The sequence below is a fragment of the Physcomitrium patens genome, chromosome 1 (genome assembly GCF_059467195.1).
Source record: "Physcomitrium patens ecotype Gransden chromosome 1, ASM5946719v1, whole genome shotgun sequence".
In the NCBI taxonomy this organism is placed as follows: Eukaryota; Viridiplantae; Streptophyta; class Bryopsida; order Funariales; family Funariaceae; genus Physcomitrium; species Physcomitrium patens.
Genome location: NC_143410.1, coordinates 15,391,041 through 15,416,133, shown reverse-complemented (window position 1 = coordinate 15,416,133; position 25,093 = coordinate 15,391,041). Strand labels below are relative to the sequence as shown.

The window sequence follows — 25,093 nt, the reverse complement described above, 5'->3', positions numbered from 1 at the left end:
TTATAATTTTTTACTTGGTTGGTAGAACTATTAATAACGCTTTAGAAAAAGTCAAGTTTACGCGAATTCCAATCTATTCGAGGATTATATTTTTCTAGCCAGGATAAACCTAAAATAACTAGATTGGACGGGGATTTAATTATGTTAAAAGCTATGTAGCTATCATGACCATCTATTGTTACTTTTATAGGATGAGTTTCATGAGTGACATCTCCAGAAGAGAAGGGACGACCATCTATGACTTCTACATGTACTGGTTTAGGTTTCTGTACAAAGGGTATTTTACGACTTTTAACAAATTATTCATCTAAAAAATATGCTGAGGCTCCCGAATCTAATAAAGCATTGGCTCTGTAATTCTTAGGTCCTAAATATAAGTCTATTATAAAACAAGGAGAGGGTTCTGAGGAGAGGATAGGACCTTTGTTAGGAATTGTACAAGGTTCCAGCTGCACGGTCCCTATTGTAGCTGGACGAATCCGTTTTTCGACATGTTGTCTTCTTTGACCGTCGTACCCCTCATTTTATAGTTGCGTCGTTTCTTTGGACAATGTTGAGTAGTGTGCTTAGGTTCTCCACAATATAAACATAATCCTTCTTGACGACGATGAATCTTTTCTTGTTCAGTTAGGGATTTAAAACGTACCGCGTCAATTTGCATGTCTTCTACTTCCGAATGTACGTTTGGCAAAGATGTTGATGTTGCCATTGAGTAATAATGTTGAGGTTCCCGTGAATGATTCTCGGATCGAAATTCGAAAAGTTGATTATCACATTTTACCGCAAAATCGATTGCTTGACTCAAAGTTTGAGAATCAGGTAAGTTGAGCATCAATTTCTTTACTTCGTATTGCAATCCATAAAGAAATTGACTGATGAGTGCAGCATCATCCTACTTGATGTCTATTGCAAGTTGTCGAAATTGTGAAGCATATACTGTTACTGAGCGATTTCCTTGTCGCAGAATTCGGATCTTATTTGTTGTAACACGAGTTGCATCGTGTTCACCATACATAGATCGAAACTCCGCCAAAAAAGCTTCCAAATTGTCCAATATTGGATTTCGTTGTTCAAAAAAAGACGAAAACCACGATAATGCAGAACCAGAAAGTAGAGTGCCAATAAACCTGACTTGTGATCCTGGAGTTAGATAGCTTTGCGGTTGAAGTTCAATTGCCAATTGTACTTGATTGATGAACCCTCGAAACTTTGATCTCGTACCATCAAATTTCTCGGATAAGGCAATTCTTGGTTCTCTAGTGCTTACAGGGTGTTGTACAATTAGAGAAGGAACGTGATTTGTTGTAGATGTTGAAGCAACTCCGATCATCTCTATATCCCCACTTTCTGCCATTCTTGTTCTTTCTTGTGTTGGTGAATTGAGTTGATGCGTCGCAAGCATTAACTCCCTCATTTGCTCTTGCATTTGTGCCATTGCACTCTTCATTTCAACAAGCTCTGCCATAATGACACTAAGAAGAAAAATTTGTTTGATACTGCTCAAGATAAAAGAAAAGAAAGACTTGATAACAAAGAAGATACTAAGAACAATATCAGTTTAGAAGTGGGTAATCCGCAAACTTCCAATACGCTTATGTCTTGTCAAGAGAAAGGGGTAATCCACTCTTACTCAAGAAAAAATAAAGCTCTGATATTCTAAATGTACTCTTGTCAATCTGTCAAGGACAAGAACTCGATGAAAGACAATTCAGACAAGTGAGCCTTCACTCAAAGAGAGGTAAATAAACAAATATATATATTGAAAGAAAAACTGGAATGGCTATTGCCAAAAGACAAGAAAACTAGAGACCCTTGAAACTAGACTAGAAGCAAGAAAGGAGTTGACAAGAGTGAAGAGAGCTTCACTCTTGCCTCTATATATACTATCTAACTAGAAGCCACGTGGCAATATTCTATAAGACCTCTAATATGTGTTGACTTTCTAGGCCACATGTCTTTGCTTGCAAAGCAAGTTTTCTATGAGTGGACTACGTAGTTAGCTTGTCCTTCAAGCTACCAACATGTGTGGCACATGGCTAACTTGTTGACCAAGTTTCTAACCTAAAAGTCTACTATGGACTCCTATATCGTCAAAGCAGTGTCTATGAAGCTTTTACAAAGCTTCTCTAGATGATATTGCACAATTAACTTATCTTTTTCTACTTTTACATACTTTTATCGACTCTTGTAGGTAATTATATGTATATCCGTGACACATGGTTTTGGAGAAATTTGGATTATGATGTTCAAGCCTTTGTAGATTCTTACAAATCATGTCAACATAACAAAACATGCAACACAACAACTCTTAGGTTATTACAGTCAATTCTACCACCTATTGCATGTTGGAAGTAAAAGACTATGAATATCATTACGTATTTGGACCAAATACCTCATGAACGCATTGCAATTATTGTCTTTGTAGACCAATTCTTGAAGCAACTTTACATGGCTGCAGTTTTGATATTGATACTACAATACTTGGATGAATCTTCTTTCATACTATCTTTTATTATTATAAGATATCTTATATTATTATTTAAAATTGAGATTTATGCTTCACATGAAGTTTCTAGTATACTTTATTCAAGCTATTGAAGAAAGAACTTGCCATATGTACGGCCTTTCATTCTCAAATAGATGGACAAATAGAACATGCAAATCAAACCTTAGAGGATATGCTATATGCATTCTTAGCGGTTGTTAAGGACAAGAACTCGATGAAAAAATTATCCAAACAAGTGAGCCTTTACTCAAAGAAAGGTAACAAAATATAAATAAATAAGTATGTATATTGAAAGAGAAACTAGAATGGCTATTGCGAAAAGACAAGAAAATTAAAGACCCTTGAAACTAGACTAGAAGCAAGAAAGGAGTTGACAAGAGTGAAGAAGGCTTCATTCTTGTCTCTATATATACTATCTAACTAGGGACTACGTGGCGACATTCTATAGGACCTCCAATATGTGTTGACTTTGTAGGACATATGTCTTGACTTACAAGGCAAGTTTTTCTACGTGTGGTCCACATAGTTAGCTTGATCTTCAAGCTAACAATATGTGTGGCACATGGCCAACTTGTTGACCACGTTTCTAATCCAAAAAATCAATTAAAGATATCTATAAAGTCAAAGCAACACCTATGAAGCTTCTAGGAAGCTTCCATATTAAATACTATAGAATTAACTTAATTTTACCTACTTTTACTTATTTCTACCTATTTGCATATATAATTACTAGCTTACATGAGTATGTTTGTGACAGCGGTTCATCATAATAATTGGAATGAATATTTGATGTCCTTAAAATTTGCTTACAATGATAGTATTCAAGGAAGTACTAGTCATTCACTATTCTTCATTTACATTAATCAACATCCAATTATGCCAACAACTATGTATCATCTCATTAATATCAACAATCTAATAATAGAAGAGTTTATACAATGACTTATAGTGATCTTATAAGAGGCATGATATTCCATCTTTATTGCATAAAATTTACAAAAATAATATGGAGATAACCACCAACAATATAAGACATTCTAAAAAGATGACCAAGTGTTACTCTTCAATGCCAACTTTTTACTTGCTACATCAATTCAAATTTGTAAGTTGGGATGTCAATGGCTTAGACCTTTTTGCATTTTTGTAATGATACTTGATCTTGTATACTATCTTGAGCTTTTGTCACATGTTTGGGTCCATTCGGTCTTTCATATTTTGCAAATCAAGGAATTTTATACTGAACCAAGGCACTTTTCAGACCACAATCAACTACCTCCACCACCACCAGTTGTGGTTGATAATCAATAAGAGTATAAAGTGGATAGCATTTTGAGTATTACTATCTTTGCCATAGTAATGGACATCCACAATTTCAATATAAAGTCCTTTAGAAAGGTATTCTATTTATAATGCAACGTGAGAACCTGCACAAAATCTCATCCATTATCAAGAAATAATTTGAAAATACCATTGGAAGTAAAACAAAGATATTGCACATTAATAGAGAGGGATTAACTATAACAAGGTATGGATAAGATATTCATATTGTTAATGCATAGAAATAGATAGTAGGAATCATGTTTGAAAAGTTCTTGGAAAGTTTTTAGAAATTACTAGAATTGAGACTAGGTTAGTGGTTTATATGAGTTTCACCATAAAATATTCTAAAAAAGGCTTAGAGTGATTATTTAGATGGAATCCATCATTAAGAATATTCTAAAAAGTTCCAAGGTAGTTAGACAAAGTATAAATAGGATTGACTAGAGCCATTTGTGTATCCCATCAAATATGACTTTGATTTCTTTTTCTTGATAAAGTTTGCTTTTACATTTTTTGTTCAATTTATTTTATTTTTTTTACTATATTTAGTCTTTCATGTTATATTTTATTTAATTTTATTCAATTTCTTTTTAGTCTATACTCTCTTACATTGTGATGAGATATATATTGCTATGGATTAAAAAGATCTTAGATCTTACAAATAGTCCAGTTTTGTTTCTATTAGGATTGTCATGGTCATAACTATATCTATCCATATAGAATGAATAAATGTTTTTTTATTAGTTACAATAGAAAACAAAAAATAGAAATGCATTCTTGCCATAAATGTAGAATAATTAGACATTTAGCACATATGTGCTATACTTTAGAATACTTTGTTAAATGTTCCAAAAAAATAAGAAATTTTGAGTTAAAGCTTGTAAATTTCATACTGTAGATGCGTTTATAGATTCAATTGGTATTAATAATTTAGAGGCTTATATGAATGATAAAACCTCTAATGATGAGTTAAATGATGCACTCATTGATTTTATAACAACACATACTATCCTACGTAACAAACAATTTGTTACTAAAAAATCTTCAACCTGACAAACTAAAAATTTGATGACCATGGCTAGAGCAAATGCGTTTCATTTCCAACAGAAGGTAGCAATGATAAAATAACCTATGGACTCCATCATAAAATATAATTATGCAATGTTTACACCTTTAATACTTCATAGTCTGATCAGCAACCAAGATATGTATATCAATAGTTATCACTTCTCAAGTACTGCCCTAGATAGGTAAAAAGTTTTAATTCTTGCACAAAATCATACAATTGTTAGAAAAATCTTTTATTGCAACAAATGCTTCATATTAGATTGTAATCCAAACTTCTATTACATTTAATTTTGTATCATCTTTCACAAAGAGTTGCATTTTTCTTTGACATGGAAGATTAGAACATTTAGAATCTACATTATTTTGGAAGATAATTCCATATATAATTAGATATAATTTAATATTTATAGATATAAATTCTATTAAATTATGTCATACATGTGTGAAAGACAAGGTGATTACTTGGTCTTTAATTTAGAAACTCCCATGACAATTACCACAAATTCTTGAAAGGTTGTATAGTGGTATTTGTGATCTTATTAATCCAATATCTGGACGATTTTGTTCTTTTTCTATGGGTGTTGATGTATCATACAAATAATTAGATGTTTGATTATCATCAATATAAAACATAGTATTTTCCAATCTTATATTTATATATTTTTTTTTGGGCATATTTTCTTAATTATCCTATCAAAATATTGTATATAGAAAATGCAAAAGAATTTGTATCAAAGTCTTTTGAAGACTATTGTATTGCAATAAGGATTGAGTTGATATATTATATTTCATATGAACTTGTTTAAAATGGACTTGTGGAGTCATTTATAAAATGTATACAACTCATTACTAGACCAATCCTTCAAATAAATTTACTTGTATTTATGTGGGATCATGCAAACTTGCATGTTGCAACATTAATGCATCTTTGTCTTTCTTTTTTTAAAATTATTATACAATAAGAATTTATTTCACATTGCATTTTTAATCTATCTCACATATAAGTATTTTATTGTAGTATTTAGATTCCAATATTAGAACTTCAATGGTATATTATTAGAGATTATTGACAAAAAGACATATATATTGATTTTGATTTATTAGACATTTTTTGTATTATTGATCTATCATCTAGCACATTATTATGTATATATTTTTAAATTTCTATTTAAAAAAGAATATATTTCTATTTTTTAAGGAAGAATATCTAATCAACAAAGAAATAGAATACTTGTATTTGGAGCACCAAAAATATTTACAATGAATCTTGATCTTAGAACGCCTTTGGCTGAAACTGAAATTGCCAAGTTTTTGTATCTAAAATGAATTGCAGATGAAACACCTGACAGCTTAAATGTTGTACCTTGGATTAAAAGAATTTCCATTAATGAGGCTCAAAATGCACTTGCTTACATTATAGCATCAAAAAATAAAATGATTCATAGACCAAATAAATAATTACATAATAAAAAAGCTATAATATTTGCTGATTTTCATATTATTTTTATAGAAGTTCTTACTAAATCTATGGGACTATCAAATTATATTGATATTTCCATGTAAATTATATCTTCATTTTATGCAATAAAAAATCTTAAAATTAGGAGGAATAAAATTAAATTGAATACTAAAATATTTTTTCTATATTGTGTTACAAAAAATATTTGGGATAGACCATCTATTACAATAGATGAATCATTTATATGCCTGATTGCAAAAGCTCTTTCTTGCAAAAAAGATGACCTAAAGTATAAATTGTTGAAGAAGCAATGCATTGCTTTAATTGATTAAAATATAAAATTGCCATTGAAGAGAAGTATGACTCTTTGCATAAAAAAAAAGTCTTTGATTTAATTGTAGACATTCTTATATCTTGTCATGTAGGATATAAGATAGTATTAGTATATAAGTAAGATGCTAAAAATCAAATAATCTGCTATAAAGTTGATCTTGCTGTCTTGGAATTTATCGAATAGTTTGGCATTGATTATGCATCTTTGTATTTTTTAGTCATAGATTCAATTATATTCTCATATATTATTGGAATCATAGTTCATGCCACCTTCTAGATGCATCTTATGGATGTGATAACTACATATTTGTATGGTTCTTTTGATGTAGATATTTATATGAAAGTTCCACCTAATTTATATATGATTTGTAGATCCAAAATTCATTGGATATTGTAATGCAAGATATAAATTTGATATTGCAACAACTAAATGTCAAACAAGCTATATATTCTAAGAACATGGAGCTGCAATATCATGAAAATTAGTGAAATAAATTATAATTATAACTTTATCCAACCATGTAAAAATTATTATCTTATATAAAGCATCTTGATAATGTATTTGATTGTAATAAATTGATAAATTAATTTAAACAACTTAAGGACTTTCATATAATGATTCTCTATCATAGATATATATTTATTATAACTATTATCTAGGTAATATGAATAGGTAGAAGTAGATAAAAGAAGATTAATTTCATAATATCTTCTAGAAAAGCTTCCTAGAAGCTTTGTAGATGGTATTTTGACTTTACATGTATTTGTAGTTGATTGGTAGGTTAGAAACTTAGTCAACAAGCTAACCATGTGCCACATGTATTAGTAGCTTGCGGAATAAGATAACTATATGGCATCTATATAGAAAACTTGCCTTGTAAATTAAAATATCTATCATGTAAAGTCATTATATTTTTTGGAAGTCCTATAAAATGTGACCACATAGATCCTAGATAGATAGTATATATAGAGGTAAGAGTGAAATCTTCTTTATTCTTGTCAATTCCTTTCTTACTTCTAGTCTAGTTTTAAAAGTCTTTAATTTCTTTATCTTTTGGCAATAGCCATTCTAATTTTTTTTTTGATAGTCTTTAATTTCTTTATTTTTTGGCAATAGCTATTCTAATTTTTTTATAGTCTTTAATTTTTTTATCTTTTGACAGTAGCCATTCCAATTTTTTTTTGATATATATATATATATATATATATATATTATTTTATCATATTTCTTTAAGAGAGTCTCACTTGTTTATTTGCTTTCATCAAATTCTTATCCTTGACAGATTAACAAGAATATACTTACAATATCAAAGCTTTGTCTTTTCTTGATTAAGAGTTTATTATTCCTTTCTCTTGATAAGACTTAAGTGTATTAAAAGTTGCGGATTACCCTCTTTTAAATTGATATTTTTCTTAATATTTTTTCTTTGTTTTCAAGTCTTTTCTTTTATTTTTTTTGAGCAACAATAGACATCTTTCCTTCTTTAAGTATTATCATTAAAAAACTTCTTAAAATGAAGAGTATAATGGCACAAGTATAAAAGCAATTGAAGAAGTTAATGCTTGCAATGCATTAATTTAATTTATCGCCATAGGAAGGAAGAAGAATTGCAAGGAGAAAAAATATAGATAATGACTTTGATGTGAGGTGTGACAATTGACTTTTTGAATTTTGATTTGAGAGTTATATAGGTACACGTCAATGTTACTATAATTCAATGACAATGCCAATGTCTTTTCAATACACACAATTAAAAGTAGAGGATATACAAATTGATATGGTATGTTTCAAACCTCTTATTAAACAAGAAAAGACTTATCGTTATTAGGAAAGATTGTGCTTGTATTGCGGAGAACCTAAGTACACTACTCAATATTGTCCAAAGAAGTGACGCAACTACAAAATGAGGACTACGGCCATTAAAGAAGATAGTGTGTCAAAAAACAAGTTTGCCCAATTATAATAGAGACTATTGTTGAGTTGTTATTTAGCCACTATATGAAAATAATACACATAAATATTTAATTATAGTTGGCACTCTCTATAATATTTATTGTAGGTTAGAAAAAATATTGTAGCTACAATGTTTGGAATGTAGTCGAGAGAAATTGTTTATCTTCTCCCTTTTTCTTTGTATATAAGAGACAACCACATCAAAATACACAGATAACCTCTTTTTTCTTCTATACACTATTTTGTGTGTGTAGACATTACTTTGAGTTACTCTTGTATTTGTCCAAACATTCTCAACTCTTGTATCTGTCCAAACATTCTCAACTCTTGTATCTGTCCAAACATTCTCAACTCTTGTATCTGTCCAAACATTCTCAACAATTCTTATGTCTGTCCAAACATTCTCAACAAGATTGAAAGCAATTTAGAAATCAACACACTTATACACACAGCAAAAAAATACAACGATCAAACTAATCAAGGCACAAGATTTGGCCTTGAGATTCGGCAAGATTCATCAAGATGGACAAATACTAAGAAATATATGGTCATGGTGAAATCATTTCAAGGGCGACAGGACAATATCCCAGAATTGGGTACTTCTGAGCAGTGTAAGAAGATGCTGTGGCTGTGAAATCCACAACATTTTGAAGGCACAGATCCCTAGAGAAGGTGGGGTGGCATAGGATGCCGCGTTTTAGAAAGAGGGGATGATGGCAGAGAACGTCGTAGGCTGCATCTCCGGAGAAGAAATCCTTCTTGGGGATTCAAATGAGTGATCCTTGTGGGTGGGGTTTTTTTTTTCTTTTATATATATATATATATATATATATAGGGGGGAGGGAGATGGGTGCATTGTCCACACGTTGCCATCGTCCCAGCTGAAACCAATCCTTAGGCCCACCAAAGGCGGGCGCCTTTCTCCATGTTTCTGCAACCTTCGAGGGCCCCTTTCCGCCTGTGTAAAGACCAGTGACGACTCCGAGGCAGCTTTGTGCGATGGTTCATGCCCAAAAAACGAGACAATTCCCTTGTTTGCTTCGTTTGCAAGGCTTCTCGCAGCGGTAGTCCGTTTGAGTCGATCTGTGCCCGAAATCAAGATTAATTGCACCTTTGAACCTTGTTGTTTGTTTGTTTGTTTTCCTTCTTTTTGTTTTTGATGTATTTGTTCTGTTGAAGCAGGAGTGTAGTGCTAGGATCCTTTACGAATCGGCAGTTCAAAGAACAGAGCTGGTGGTGGTAGTGGTTAGTATATCAGGAATTTGGGTGGCGGTGGAGGATGACGACGAGATATATGCCTGAGGTGAGAGCCATTGGCGTTAAGCGTTGGAATATATGAGATGTTTCTTGTCTCGGAGATCGGGTTGTCTGTGCAATTCACTTCACTAAATTACGAGGCAAAGCTCACAGTAGAAATACAGCGAGTTTACTGGACTATTACATGGTTCTTTAGTTGTGCTTTCGTTCCCGATTTTGTGTGTCCCGAGTAATCGAGGAAGTAGCTTTTTTGTTTGGCTGTGTGGTCTTTGACGAATTCAACACATTAACGGCCAATTCGGTGCTACTTCGTATATTCTAAAGAATTGTATGTCATGTACAACCGTCATGGTGCATGTTACTCTTACGTGTTTCGGATTATTATCATCCCAACGTTTCAAAATGAGGAAGTCGATTGTGTAATTTAACGCAGTAAGGAGATTGAAAATGCAATCAGAGAAGGTGGTGATTTTAGGACAATACTCAGAAGGGTGACAGTCTAAAACCTTCTGTCTGAATCACAACCTTGAAAATTAAGCATTGTGTACGCGTAGCGTGCGAAGCCACATGCGGCCTGATGCTTTACTCTATTATGAAGACGATCTTTGATGATTTGATGTGTTGTGTTATTTTATGGCGGTGTGCAGCTTGATCTGTATGGGCCACCTGAGCCCATTTGGGTCATCAACAACCGTCGGCGGCTTGTCGGTCAACCTATGGATCCCTACTATCGTCCAGGAGCCGAGTTTGGCCCCTACTCTAGAGGATTGCTTGTGCCGGTGAGTGTTTTTTGTTTTTCGTTACTTCGATCATATGGAGATTTATCCATCGATTCGGCCTTTCTCTTGGTCACCACTGGTATCTGGGATAATTCTTCCTTACAGCATATAGCTGAAGCTGGAAAAGTGAAGTTTCTCTAGCAGAGACAGGTTTTCTTATTCTGTGTTGGTAATGTCGCTGTGCAGGATGTGCATCTGAAGGCTCCCATTTATACCTTGGAAGACATCGCCAGAATCAAGGATGCTCTGGCGTTAGAAGGTAAAAATAGCATGCTGGAATGCCCTAATCCCTGCCCTTGTTACTTTGACGGGGCCTATTGCGTCTCTTGTTTTCATGCTGCCTCACTCTTTTTCTTTGAAACATTCCAAAGGACTTTTGAATGATAACACCAACGGATATTTTTCCAGGTGTCTACAACGTGATATGCGACATTCCAGATCAAACAGTGATAGTGTCCACCAGACTAAGCCCCAGCACAATTACTAGTCTAGTACGACAAGTGATTGGGGAGGCAACGCTGATCAATGTTGTTGAACCTTATCCCCTTACAGCTCCAGTTGTAAGGCCCAGATACTCTGCATACGATGACATGTACACTTATCCAAGCATCTACGCTCCCGTCTTCGATCCTTACAGCGGTCGATCATATGGCAACGAGTTTCGACCCGCCCGCTACTACACTGGTTACTACTAAGTTGCTGATCCCCAGCGCCAGTCGAGAGCAACTGAAATTTTGCAACTTTGCGGTGGTATACTTCGTGCAGGTGTTCAGGATGAGCATCTACGGTGAAAATGTTGATACCCAATCAACGTAGCATATGTTCAATGGATAATGATTACAATATACAGTCAGGTAGCCTTGTATTGGGTGGACTTGCAGTTGGCTGAATTTTGTTAAGGTAAACCTCGAAGTAGTTGGTTGCAGCAGCCCATTCGGCATTGGAAAGTCCTCGTTGACGCCCTGCTGGTTTTAATTGCGATGCTGCAGCTGCGTTTCACACAGAAAGTTCTGTGAACAAGAGATAGACCATGTCTTCGGAGCTGGGAATGTTGGGATATTGCCTCCCCAAAACGATAGCTTGTATCTCACAGATGTGTAATTAATGTACAGGAAGTTACATAGCCAAGAAACTGCCGCTGTTTTTCTGATCGCACTCTGTAAACGTGTTCATTTGTTGTGTTATGTGAAGCTTATGGCAAAAGGTGGTGTTTCATCACTATCATCAATACAAAAGAACTGCGGACACGACATGATTGAAACACATGAAACTTGACACAGATTATTGCTCACGAACTTAAGTGATGATTCGACTCAGTTGCTTTCACCAAGTCTTACAAGGAAATGGACACCTGAGCACATCTTTCCTGCTTCTTACAGCATGTATGAATAGATTACAGTTGGTGATGCAGAAATCGTTGCACCGTGATGTAACTTGTATAAAAGCAACACATTTATTTCCGCATCCGTACATGTTCCACTTAATATGGAACAAGCTCTACCACTGTAACTATGTTTAACAATGAAATTGAGATTCTGCAGCAGCTACACTGTGTGCACAGATGAGGTTGCACTCCGCAATCGACTAGGTAAACTGGCTAGACTTTCATTCTTCGGAGCTACACAAACTGAGCACAAGAACTCACAGAGTAGTCATGAAACTCGAAAAATTTCTACACAGGCCATTATAAAGGGGCCAATACCCTTGGGGTCGTTGGTGACAACAGCTTCACTTAAGTAGTATTCGTAACTACCATCACGGTAAGGCTTCCCCCCCAAGCCTCCCACCGAAACAGTCCTCAAGTAGTTCACACCACCATCTGGGCCGCTGTCAACAAAGTGTGCAACAATTCCGTCGTATCCCTTCAAAGCACTGTCGAGATAGTCATCCTTAGACAAGTAAGCTAAACGAATTCCTTTCGCAAGAGTGTACACAAACATGGCGGAGGCCGACGACTCCAGATAGTTCCCGGCCTCACCCCCCTTGTCCATCACCTGCCACCATAGCCCAGACTGCGCATCCTGAAATCTCTTCACTGCTGAAGCAATACGGTTCAGAATGGCGACCATCTCAGATCGCTTGGGGTGATCCACGGGAAAGAATTCCAACGTATCGAGCACTCCCATTGCAAACCATCCCACTGACCGACCCCAAATGCTCGGCGAGCACCCCGTCAATGGATCCGCCCATGCCTGAACCCTAGCTTCGTCGTATCCGTGATACAGCAACCCTGTCGTCTCGTTCCGCGTCCGATTCTCCATGATGATGAACTGTGCAGCAATGTCGTCAAAAGCAGAACGGTCATCGAATTCTTTCGCATAGCGGGCGTAGTACGGCTCCGCCATGTACAGCCCATCCAGCCACATTTGGTAGGGGTACACATCCTTGTGCCAGAATCCCCCTTCGTTCGTGCGTGGCTGCTTCCGCAACTGCTCACGGAGTATATCCGCAGCCGTCTTGTACTTCAATGCGCCTGTACTTTTGAAGAGTGTGAGAAGCAGCCTACCTGTGAGGATGCTGTCCAGCTGGAATTCGTTGAATTTGTAAGTGTTAATCGTCCCATTATCGGTCACAAATCGGTCAATCTTGAACTTAATGAAATCTAAATACTTCTGATCCTGGGTAGTCTCCGAGAGAAGCTCAACCCCGCGGAGAAACACCCCAAGCTCGTACTGGAACCGATCCTTCGCAGGACCCGTGACATTCCACAGACTCATCGACGTAACGCCCATCTGCTTCGCGAAGTCCAACGCTTGCTGCCCCGAGACGTGTTCCATAGCGGGTGCAATCGCCAACGTCGCGGCGAAGAGTACCGTAATCAGCGCTACAAATGCGAAAACCTTCAACAAGACGATCCTGTGATGACGGCTTGTGGCGAGAATCTTCGCAATCACTTCACCCCCTACCATTTTCATACTGAAGGCCGCAGATGAACGATTCTCTACTCTGTCATACCGACTGACCTAAGCCTCTCACCGAATCCTCACATGATTGATCCTCTCTGGCAGTAGCTGACGCAACTCACATCACCAACACAACGTTAGAGCTTTGTACCGATGAGTGAAGTAATCCATCGATGTAGCCTGCGCAACATCCTGACATAATTAAGAGGGCACGATGCGCGCGAATCGGTGAGAGAATGTCAGAGAATGAAAGCTGCACACAGTGAACAACGACCGCAGTGTACTCGACATGATGTTGTGGAGAGGGAAATCGAACGTAGAAACGACGTCGCGAGAAGACGCCTCACGTCTGGGTAAGTGGCCGAATGGCGCAGCTGCATCGAAGTACACCACTCCACCCCACAAGTTTTGTGTTTTGTGTTTTGTTTTGCTATTTCTTTGTCACAAAATGGGATATTCCGGCTGCGTGAGTTAAACTAGTCACAACGCATGTTAGGTCTTCACACCCTAAAATCAAACCTGCCCTAGTTGCCTCAGAACTAGTGTACACAACTAGCCTTCCATACTCCACCATGAGTGATTAGGTCACAAGATGCAACTCTTGAGTTCTATTGGGTTTTCATTCCACTTCATAGACTTAACAGACCTTTGCTTGTTCACATTTTTGTTTTGTTTTCTTTAAAGGAATATTTGTCCATTATTTGGTTGTTGTGCTAGTCCACTCTTTATCAATTTGATTTTCAAATTTACTCATTGCTTCATATTTTTTTATGAAAATGAAAGCATTTTTTTGAAGGTGTATATATCATGAATTTATTCTTTTAAATAGTCATCAAATAATTGCATGGAATCTACTAAAGGTAGTTTACATTCTTTTTTGAAAAAATAAATTGGATCCACAAAAAAGATTTATATGATTTTCATCTTCTTCAATTTGTAATTAAATTACAAAAAATAGAAGGGACAAAGCTCCAAAATTTAATGTCTCTATAGGATCTTTAAATCATTTATACAATTGTTACTTATTTGCAAGCCATATTCAAAAATTAGAGAGGCAAAAATCTTTAAATTAACAAATGACTCTTTAAATGTCTACTACAACTCTTCTTTATAGTGTCATTTATATTAATGTAGACTCTTTTTTTGTTTAAGGGCCAAATTATGTATTTTTTTAATTAAATTAAAATTCAAAATTTAATATAGTCTTTATCTTATTCAGTCTTTTAGTTTTTTTTTTTCTTCTAAATTATACAAAATTAGATATTATAAATGTTAAAATAAGAATAAGATATAATTAACTTAGATAAGTTGCTAATGATTAAAAAGAAATAAAAGAATGAAGATAACTTATTAATGTGGATGCTAAATTAAGAAGAATCTAGAATTAAGTTTGATGGATGAAGATGATTATAGATGAAGTTCAACTACAACAGATATTAACTCTTCCTATAAGTAAAGAGTGTTGAAAGAAAGAGGCATGATATTCCATACTTCTCTTGTGTACAACCATTCTGATTTCTACTTTCTTGTGTCTTACTTATTATATTTCTTCAATAGGTTATAGGCCCGCACATACTTTGTTGTGCCATTCAAATAAGTTGATGTTATTCTCTAATGGTTGTACTTGTATAGAATAGATCTTATGGTATTTGATATTAAGATTTGTAGGATCTAAACTTGTATTTTGACATGAAAAGGTACTAATTTTGAACTTATAGATCTCTAACATTGTTTGGTGGATTCTTAATTCCTAGAATTGTGAGTTTAAGACTTTATAGAAAGACCTTGATAGTGACTTTTTGAGTTGTTGAAGTAATTTCACTTACCTTGTGTGTATTGTGAAATAGTTGGTTTGAAAGAGTGGAATATCTTGATAGTGAGGTTCATTAGAGTGTACATACTTATTAAAAGCTTAAAAACTTGATTTGAGAGTGTTTTGAGTGAAAAAACACTCCATTGTTTACAAGAGGGCATTATGAGTTTTTGCTAGTGTCAAATTAATTTCATGATTTTGAATACATAGAAACTCCTTTTCTTGATATTTTTTGATAGAACTCTTCTTAAACATGGCTTCTAGCGAAGAAGAAGGTTTGAGAGTAATTGAGAAGTTTAGAAGGGATAATTTCTACCATTGGAAGGTCAAAATCGAGCTTTTATTGGCATCTTTGAACCTTTGGAATATTGTAGATGAAAGTAAAGAGCCTCTAAGTACATATACAAAAGCTAAAGTGAAGGACTTCAAAAGACGTGAAAAAAAAGTTTTTGGCATAATTGCCACTAATTTTGATAAAGCAAACTTTTCTTATATTATCTCTTGTAAAGGACCAACAGAAGCATAAAAGATTCTTTGTAATATATATGAAGGCAAGAACTTATCCAACATCATCTTCACAAGGAGAAAATTCTTCACTTGCAAGATGGAAGAAGGTGAAGACTTCATAGCTCATGTCACTAAGGTAAGGCTCTTACAAACTAACTAGCAATTATTGACAAGGCTTTAGAAGAGAGTGATATTGTCATGACCTTGCTTATGAGCCTTCCTAAGTCCTACAACTTCTTTATTGTGGCATTAGAATCTATCAAGTTGAAGGAACTTACAATGGACTACATGATGTTAAGACTTACTTATAAAATAATCAAGAAAAAAGAAAAATAATCTTAAAGTAAAGATTTGACTTTCTTTTCAAGACAAGACAAGGAAATCTATCTTAATCAATGTGGCAATGTGAAAACTTACTTCATTCATGGAAAACCAATTTACTTTGTATAAAATTGCTACAAGGTAAAAAAAAAAAAAAAAAAAAAAAAAAAAAGATAAAGAAAGTATCAATAATGTATATGAGTAATTTAGATGACATGATTTTGTATTTATGGAAAGTGAAGATACTTTTATGACTACAATATCTAAGTAGATTATTGACTTAGATGCCACCAATCACATAACTCTATAGAAGTGTTCATTTGATATTTATGAAGAAATTTCAGCAACAAATATTTTTATGGGAGATAATGGCATGGTACAAGCTATTAGAATGGACTCTATTTTAGGAGAAATTTTTATGAGAAGACAAATCAAGAAGATCAGATTAAAAGATGTCTTGAATGTTTTTAAGATCAAGAAAAACCTCTTTCGATGAGCAAATTAATTTCATATGATTGTAAAGTAAAATTTGATAATAATAGGTGCTTTGTAAAGACATTGGATGGAGATGATGTTGCTAAGGGCTTTAGAAATGGCAATATCTACTTCATTAAGTGTAGAAAAATAAATAGATTTGAAATGGCCACATTTACTGATTTTTTATATGATCAAGGTAAATTTGGAATTTAGCATTGACGTCTTAATCATTTGAATATCAAGAGCATGAAAGAATTGAAATCCATAATGAATGGCTTGGATCTTAGTCAATTCAGTCACAATACCATGTTACTTGCTTGTGAAGGTTATATCCAAAGCAAATAATTTGGTCACAATTAAAAAAAAAAACTCAAGAATAATAAAAAATCATTAGAGATGCTTATTACAAGGAAAAATCTAATTTCAATGTAAGTAATAAGGTATAATTAATTTCTTGTAATATCAAAACTAATTGCTCTTATAATAAGTTGGATTATTATAGACTTAGATCATTTTTAATTTATAAATAAATCAATCTAATTGCTTATCAATTATACTTATTATGATTTATGAAGATCTATCTTGTATTTTATATATCTCTTTTTGATCCATATAAGACAATGGCCATATTGAAAAGAAGACAAATGACACTTCATCTTATACAAGTAGAAAATAATCAAGAATTTGTAATCAAAAAAATCTTTGATTTAAAGCAACATTAATATAAGTTCAAAAATCTTGTACATGATATTAATGAACATACATGGTAGCCATCTATAAATCTTATAAATAGATAAAAGAAGATTGATACTTTTTATTAAAAATATCTATCAAAATTAAGATAAAAAATCAGTTAATTATTGCTATGAAGGAAACAAAGTTCAATAGAGATAGCATTTTATCAATCTTTGATTGTAACTTTTATATATTTGTGGTCTCAAGAAGATGGAGAATCAATAATAAGCAAACTCAATTCATGTACTATCATTTGCAAAGCTATTAATTAATTGTCATTGATATAGATATTTATTCCAATAATTACCTATATGATTAAATAGTAGTAAATAAAAATAAATAAATTTTATAATATCTTCTACAAAAGCTTTTTAGAAGCTTTTGAGAAGCTTCATAGACATGTTTTTGACTTTATACATATTTATAGTTGATTTATAGAGTAAAAACTTGCTCAATAATTTAGCCACGTGTCATATATATTTGTAGCTTGTGGAATAAACTAACTATGTGGCACACATATAAAAAACTTGCCTTATAAGTTAAGATATATATCTTGTAAAGTCAACATATATTAGATGATTTCTTGAAGATTCAAGGTATTGCAAGACAAACTTCTACTCCTTACATTCTACAACAAAATGGAATTATTAAAAGAGTAAATTGAACCATTATGGAGATGGTAAGGAGTATGATACATATTCAATACTTTGAGTATGAGTTTTGGACAAAAGCCATGGTGAATGAAATATATACAAAAAATAGGTGCCTTATAAGTGCATTTATATTAATGACTCCAAAAGAAGTATGAAGTAGGAAAAAACTTTATGTTTTATACATAAGGACTTTTGGGTGTATTGCTTATGTAAAGATACTAGATTTTATAAGATTCAAACTTGATACAAATGGTACAAAATGTGTGTTTGTTGTATATTATGAAGGTACCAAGGCATGTAGGCTAATGTATTTGAATACCAAGAAGTTCATCAAAAGTCGAAATGTAGAATTTTTGGAAGATGAGAGTACTTATGAGTACTTAGAGATGTATCCAAGTGGAAGTAATAGTATATTTTTAGACTCATCTTTAAATTTAAAAAAATAAAAAAATAAAAAATAAAAAATGATGATAACAATGAAGATGGTAGAGATGTGAATGAAGGTGAAAAAATAATGAAGTTAAAGGAGAAGGCCTCTATAATTCCTAGGACCAATAATAAAGATGTTGAAGATTATAATGATGATGATGATGAAGAATATCAACCTTTGAGTGAAAAAAGGCAAGCTTTAAAAGAGAAGAAGTTTAAAAGAGAGCATGAAATACAACAAGATGAGACTTCTTCAAATGAAAAGATATATCTTTTGAAAAAAAGAAGACTACATGGTGAATGGTAGAAGAATCACATCTTTCTTCAAGTAAGTGAAGAATATATCAATGTTATGCTTCTTGCTGATTTATTGAATTTATATGATGCAATAAAGTCTATAGATGCTATGAAGTAAAAAAAGGCCTTAGAAAAAGAATACAAATCACTTATGGATAATAGAACATGAGAATTAATTCAACTTCTATCAAATCAATCTTCAATTAGTTGTAAATAGGTATTTAGAATGAAAAAAGATGTAATAGACAAAGTTTTAAGATATAAGAAAAGATTACTTGCTAAAGGCTACTTACTAGTTGTTGGTGTTGATTTCAATGAATTATTTACTCTTGTGGCTAAATTCACTACCATTATAACTATTGTGATGATTAAGGGAGTAGTAGACTTTGAGATGCATCAAATAGATTTAAAAATGGTTTTTTTAAGTGAAAAGTAAGAAAAAGACATGTACATAGATCAACTTCAAGGAATTATTGAAGAAAGCAAATAACATCTTGTTTGTAAGTTAAAAAAATCATTGTATGGAGTAAAATAATGATCAATGACATGGTACCAATATATTGATATATTCTTTATAAATGAGAGATTTGTAAAAAGTGAGGATAATCATTCCTTGTATGTGATGCAATCAAATGAGTTCATATTGATTGTCATTCTTTATATTGATGATTTAATCATATTGAGTAATATAATGAAAAAAATGGATTAATTGAACGCAAAGTTAAAGAAAGATTATGAAATAAGTGATTTAGAAGAACTCCATTATTATTTAGGAATAAAGTTTATAAAAGATTGTGATAAGAAAATCATTACAATGAGTAAAAGCAAGAACATCAAAGAAATATTGTCATAGATATATATAGGTATTCTAATAAATATTTATGAAAAAAAAGATTATAGATGCTATCCTCAACGGATGTAACATAGTATAAATAAGATATTTATATTATGGACATATAAGAATAGATAATGAAAACTATAGAAGTTTTTAGAATTGGAATTAGTTTAGTAAACTTGATAAGATCCACCATGGAACATTCTAAAAAGAATTTAAGGCAATTATTAAATAAGGTCCACCATGAAACCTTATAGAAAAGACTTACGAAGGTTATTTAGGTAGGGCCTACTATGGAACCTTCTAGAAGGTAGTTATTTAAGTGAAGTCTTCTACCTAAGAACATTCTAGAAAGTCCACGATGGTAGAACAAAGTACATATAGGATTGACTAGGGCCTTTTGGAGCATTTGGTCAGATATAGCTTTGGATCTTTTTTTTAAATATAATTGGATTTTATAACTTTTTATTTTATTTTGTTCTATCTAAATTTTGGTTGCTCAGTTTCATCTTCTATATCTCATTCAATTTAATTTAATTTAATTTTGTTATGGTCCAATTTGTCCTATCATATGATGAGGTTTTATATTGCTGTGGATTAGAAGGGTCTTGGATACTTGAGATCGATCAATCCTATTTCATTGATATCAGAGTGAGTATTAGACTATTTTTTTTTAGTTGTATCTTGATAGTCATTATCTAGTCCAATATCAATTGTTGTGGTTACCTAAGATAATGTGTTCAGGCTACCATGAACTACTCTTAAAAAGTCACCTCAGAGGTGACAAGGCATTACAATAGTAGAGTCTAGAGGAGAAATTACAGCATAGGAGATATAATGAAGCAATCCCAAATGGAGTCTCAAATACAACACTTCTTAGGCTAGATAGCTACTTTGCAAGGATAGATAAAAGCCTCGAGGACAGTGTCACAGATACAGAAATACACGCTTGAGATCTAATAAGAAGTTCAAGAAGAACTGATAAGAACTAGATTAATGAGATAAATATAAGAATAACACCATAGAGGTGAACTAGAGCTCCAAGAGATGTGTTGTCGAGATTGAAGAACTCTTCAGCCTCGATTCCAATATATACTCCTATTTAGGAAACTTCTCAAGTAACTTCTACCAACTAGGAAGCTTCTAGAAGGTTCGAGAGACTTGCTTCTAGAAGGTTCTAGAAACTTGTCCCTAGAAGGTTCTAAGGACTATGTCCCTAACATCTTCTACAACCTAGGAAGCTTCTCAAGCAACTTCCATCAACTAGGAAGCTTCTAGAAGGTTCCAGAGACTTACTTCAAGAAGGTTCAAGAAACTTGTCTCTAGAAGGTTCTAAGGATTATGTCTCTAATATCTTCTACCAACTAGGAAGCTTCTAAAGCAACTTCCATCAACTAGGAAGCTTTTAGAAGGTTCCAAAGACTTGCTTCTAGAAAGTTCTAGAAACTTGTCTCTAAAAGGTTCTAAGTATTATGTCCCTAACATCACCTCCTTCTTTACATTGGAGGTCTCTGAGAAGAAATGTTGTTATTAATTAGTACCAATGCAAGAAAATGAAGATCTCTCAGATAACGTCTGTTATGAACTCGAACTATTGTTCATGAGGTAAGTGGTTCATCGGCCCTTGAAGCCAATGGTAGTGGCCCACACCTACAACTTCTGACCAAGCTTGAACTTCCGTGTCTTCATTGTGAAATTGTCCTGCAAACACGCCTTCTAACTGACCATCATAAGCACGCTCGATTTCAAATACAATCACCAATGATCGGTTACTCGGTATCTTTTGTCGTCGTCGTGGTGTAGGCGGTTCTTCATCTCGGGGTCGCCTTCGTGAGCTAGTCGATTGAGATAATCTGATTGGCATAGTATCTATCTCTTGGCTATCTATATCAGAAGACCAAACTATGGCTATTGAAAAAATTCTACTTTATCTTGGAGAAAAATAACTACATCAACTAAGAATTTTGGTAGTACTCTCTCCCTTTCTTATATTCTTGGGTGAACAAGCTTCAGAAGGAAGCTATCATCAAACCGGCTTAGGTTTATGAGGATGTTGTTGATGAAACTCCTATACCTTTTGCGGCGCATTGGCGAGATTTTCAGCTGGCTTCCACGTTCACTCATTAATGTCGTAGCCGCACCAATGAACAAGATACTCTAACTTGCTCCACCTTCGACGTGAATCCAGTATCTTTTCTATCTCGTATTCTTCGTGGTTCTCAATCTCAATACTAGGTGGCAGACATTGCACTCTTCTAGGAAAAGATGACTCTCGATAAGGCTCCAACAGAAAAACAAGAAAGACTGGATGTACCTTCATAGAAGCCGGTAATTCGAGATGGTACGCCACAGAATTGATTTGCTTCTGGATGATAAATGGTTTCAATCTTTGATAGTCCAACTTATCACATGATCGCTTGGTCTTGATATTCCGTCGAAGAAGCCATGCTTTATCTCCAATTTTGAAAGTAGGTGCTCGATTTCGAAATCTATTTGCAGACGCCTTGTAGGATTCTTAAGCGGATTGTAATTGAAGCTTCAATGTAGTTTGAAGCTTTGATAGTTGTTTCACAAATCCTTCAGTTGTTGGATTGTTATTTGTTGATGGATTCAATAAATCAAGCTTCGGATGATATCTTTAGTTAGAAAAGAATAGTGTGTATTGAGTCGATGCATGGAGGGTGTTGTTATATGCAAACTCAGCTAGCGACAGATATGCAGTCCAATCATCTTGCTGATAGTTGATATTGCATCGTAAGTATTGTTCCAAGACTTGGTTCACCCGTTCCGTTTGGCCATCAATTTGAGGATGAAAAGCCAAAGAAAGCTTGATATCCATCTTTAGTATCTCAAAGAGAGATCTCTAAAACTTTGACTCGAACTGGGTACCTCGATCAGATATGATATCATCTGGTAGTCCATGATATCGATACACATTATCGAAAAAGAGCCTTGCTGTAACTTCACTAGACGATGTCTTCTTGCAAGGAACAAAGTGAGCCATCTTTGTAAGCCGATCTACCACGACAAAGTTGTTGTCAAATGAGTTCGATGATGGCAAATCCGTGATAAAGTCCATGGAAATTGAAGACCATTATCGACGTGGAATCAGCAATGGCTGTAGAAGTCCATAAGGGCGATGCCAAGGATTCTAGATCTTGAACAGATGTCGTAAGAGAGCATAAAATCTTTCACATCCTTCCACATTTGGGGCCACTAAAAATCTTGAGAAATAAGCTCCAAGGTCTTGTTGAATCCAAAATGTCCTACAGTTGGAAAATCGTGGCGAGATTGAAGAACTCGGAGTCGTGCTCGTTTTTTTTTTTTGAATATACAATCGCTCCTCAAAGTATAAAAGATCTCCCTCCACCTTGAACTTGTCGTCATTGGCACGCTGCTTGACATCAATGGCTACTAAATCTTCAATGGTCATAGCAAGTACTTGATTCAGGAAGTCAGCATCAATTGACACAATAGTAGCACAAAGCCAAAATTGCTCTAGCTTCAATAATGTCGTACTTTGTCAATCAAATGCTGCTTCTTCAGCCTTTGGTACAAGATATGATCTCCTTGATAAGGCAATGGATAGTCCTTGCTGCTTTTCAGATCGATAAGTGATAACAAAATCGAACCTAGATAGCAACATACTCCACTGAACTTGACGTCGATTTAGAACTCGAGCCGACATGAAATACTCCAAATTCTTGTGATCTGTATATACAATCACTGGATGTGTAGCTCCTTCAAGAAAGTGATGCCATTTTTGGAAAGAATCTACTATAACAAGAAGTTTCTTATCGTGGATATCATAATTGATTTCAAGAGCAGAGAACTTTTGAGAATAAAATGCAAGTGGATGGAGCTTCTTGTCTTCTCCCATTTATGAAAGTACAACTCTTAAAGCAAAATCCAAAGCATTAGTTTCTAAATAGAAGGCCTTTGTAAAGTTTGGATGTACCAAGATTGGAGCCGTAGTAAATGTCGTCTTCAGGTCTTGAAATGCCTTCTCCGCTAGAGATCTCCATTCTTGCTTATCCTTGCATGTCAACCGAGTGAAAGGAGCAGCAACTTGAGAATAATTCTTGATGAAGATCCAATAGAAGTTAACAAAACCATGAAAGTATTGTACGTCTCTAACCGTCCTCGGAACCTCCCAAGATATGATTGCTTCCACCTTCTTGGGGTCCATCTTCAAGTCTTCCATAGTTGCAACGAACCCCAAAAATTCCATCTCTATTTGGTGAAATAAAGACTTCTCCAACTTGGCATATAGTCCTCGCTTGGGTAGTTTCTCCAAGACCAAATGAACGTACTTTTCATGCTCTTCCTCGTTTTTGGAGAATATCAAAATATCATCCAAGTAGATGACAACAAAAACGTCAAGGTACTCCCAAAAAATGTCATTCATCATATTTTGGAAGACCGTTGGAACATTGATAAGACCAAAGGGCATGACATTATACTCAAAATGGCCATACCTTGTACGGAATGTTGTCTTCCACTCATCTCCTTCCTTGATTCGTACGAGGTTGTAAGCTCCCCTTAGATCAATTTTTGTAAAGATCCTTGCACGTCTAAGTTTTTCTAAGAGACTAGAAATCAAGGATAACGGATAACGATTCTTCTTTGTTATCTTATTCAGGCCTCAATAGTCCACGCACATCCGCAATGAGCCATCTTTCTTCTTCACAAATAAGATAGGTGCCCTAGTTGACGATTTTGAATGACGAATGAAGTTCTTGGCTAGATTCTCATCGATGTACTTCCACAACTCTGCTAACTCCATCTGCGATAGATTGTAGATTGGACCAAAAAGCGGTTGTGTTCCTTCCTGCAAATCTATGGCGCAATCATATGGTCGATGTTCCAGTAGTATGCCGGCATTCTTCTTTTCAAACACGTCTTTAAAATCCTTATATTGCTCTGGTATACTTGTTGTCAAGATCTTCTCTCCAACAATTGGAGCCACATAAATGACAAATGGTGTGCCTTCCTCGGACGATCTTACAAACGCTCTTGCTTCAATGAATAAGGATTTTTCTATTTCAGGTTTTTTACTAGGTTTGCTCTTGGATGGTTTTGTAGAAAAGATTAACTTCTGCAACCTCCAATCTATGAATGGGTTATGCTTTTCAAACGAGGAAAGACCAAGAATAATAGGATTTGATGGAGTTCTAATAATATTAAAAATAATATGATTACTATGGCCCTTAAACATTACTTCTATAGGTTCTGATTCATGGATGATACTACCAAACAATAAAGGTCGCCCATCTATGACCTCAACATGAACAGGTTTTGATTTTTGTACTAAAGAGATCTTATGATGCTTCGCAAATTTTTCGTCTAAAAAACTAGCAAATGCTCCTGAATCTAATAATGCTAAGGTTCTCAGTTTTTGAGGGCCAATAAACAAAGGGATTGTAAAGCAAAGGGCAAGTTGAGTG

At 34.2% G+C, this 25,093-nt stretch overlaps 1 protein-coding gene across 3 annotated transcripts; it reads left to right on the top strand.

The window, feature by feature from the left end:
- Positions 1-9,508: 9,508 nt before the first annotated feature.
- Positions 9,509-11,827, top strand: LOC112285918 (uncharacterized). Of its 3 annotated transcripts, none has more exons than XM_024527317.3 (5): positions 9,509-9,642; positions 9,823-9,943; positions 10,545-10,676; positions 10,863-10,935; positions 11,085-11,827. In XM_024527317.3, the coding sequence occupies exons 2-5, from the start codon at positions 9,920-9,922 to the stop codon at positions 11,369-11,371; spliced, it is 516 nt and encodes a 171-aa protein (XP_024383085.1). In that variant the 5' UTR covers positions 9,509-9,642; positions 9,823-9,919; the 3' UTR covers positions 11,372-11,827. The 3 variants fall into 3 exon arrangements, with proteins under 3 accessions (XP_024383085.1, XP_024383076.1, XP_024383072.1); XM_024527308.3 differs by lacking the exon at positions 9,509-9,642 and adding an exon at positions 9,647-9,704; XM_024527304.3 differs by lacking the exon at positions 9,509-9,642 and having other exon boundaries at positions 9,647-9,943.
- Positions 11,828-25,093: the final 13,266 nt, after the last annotated feature.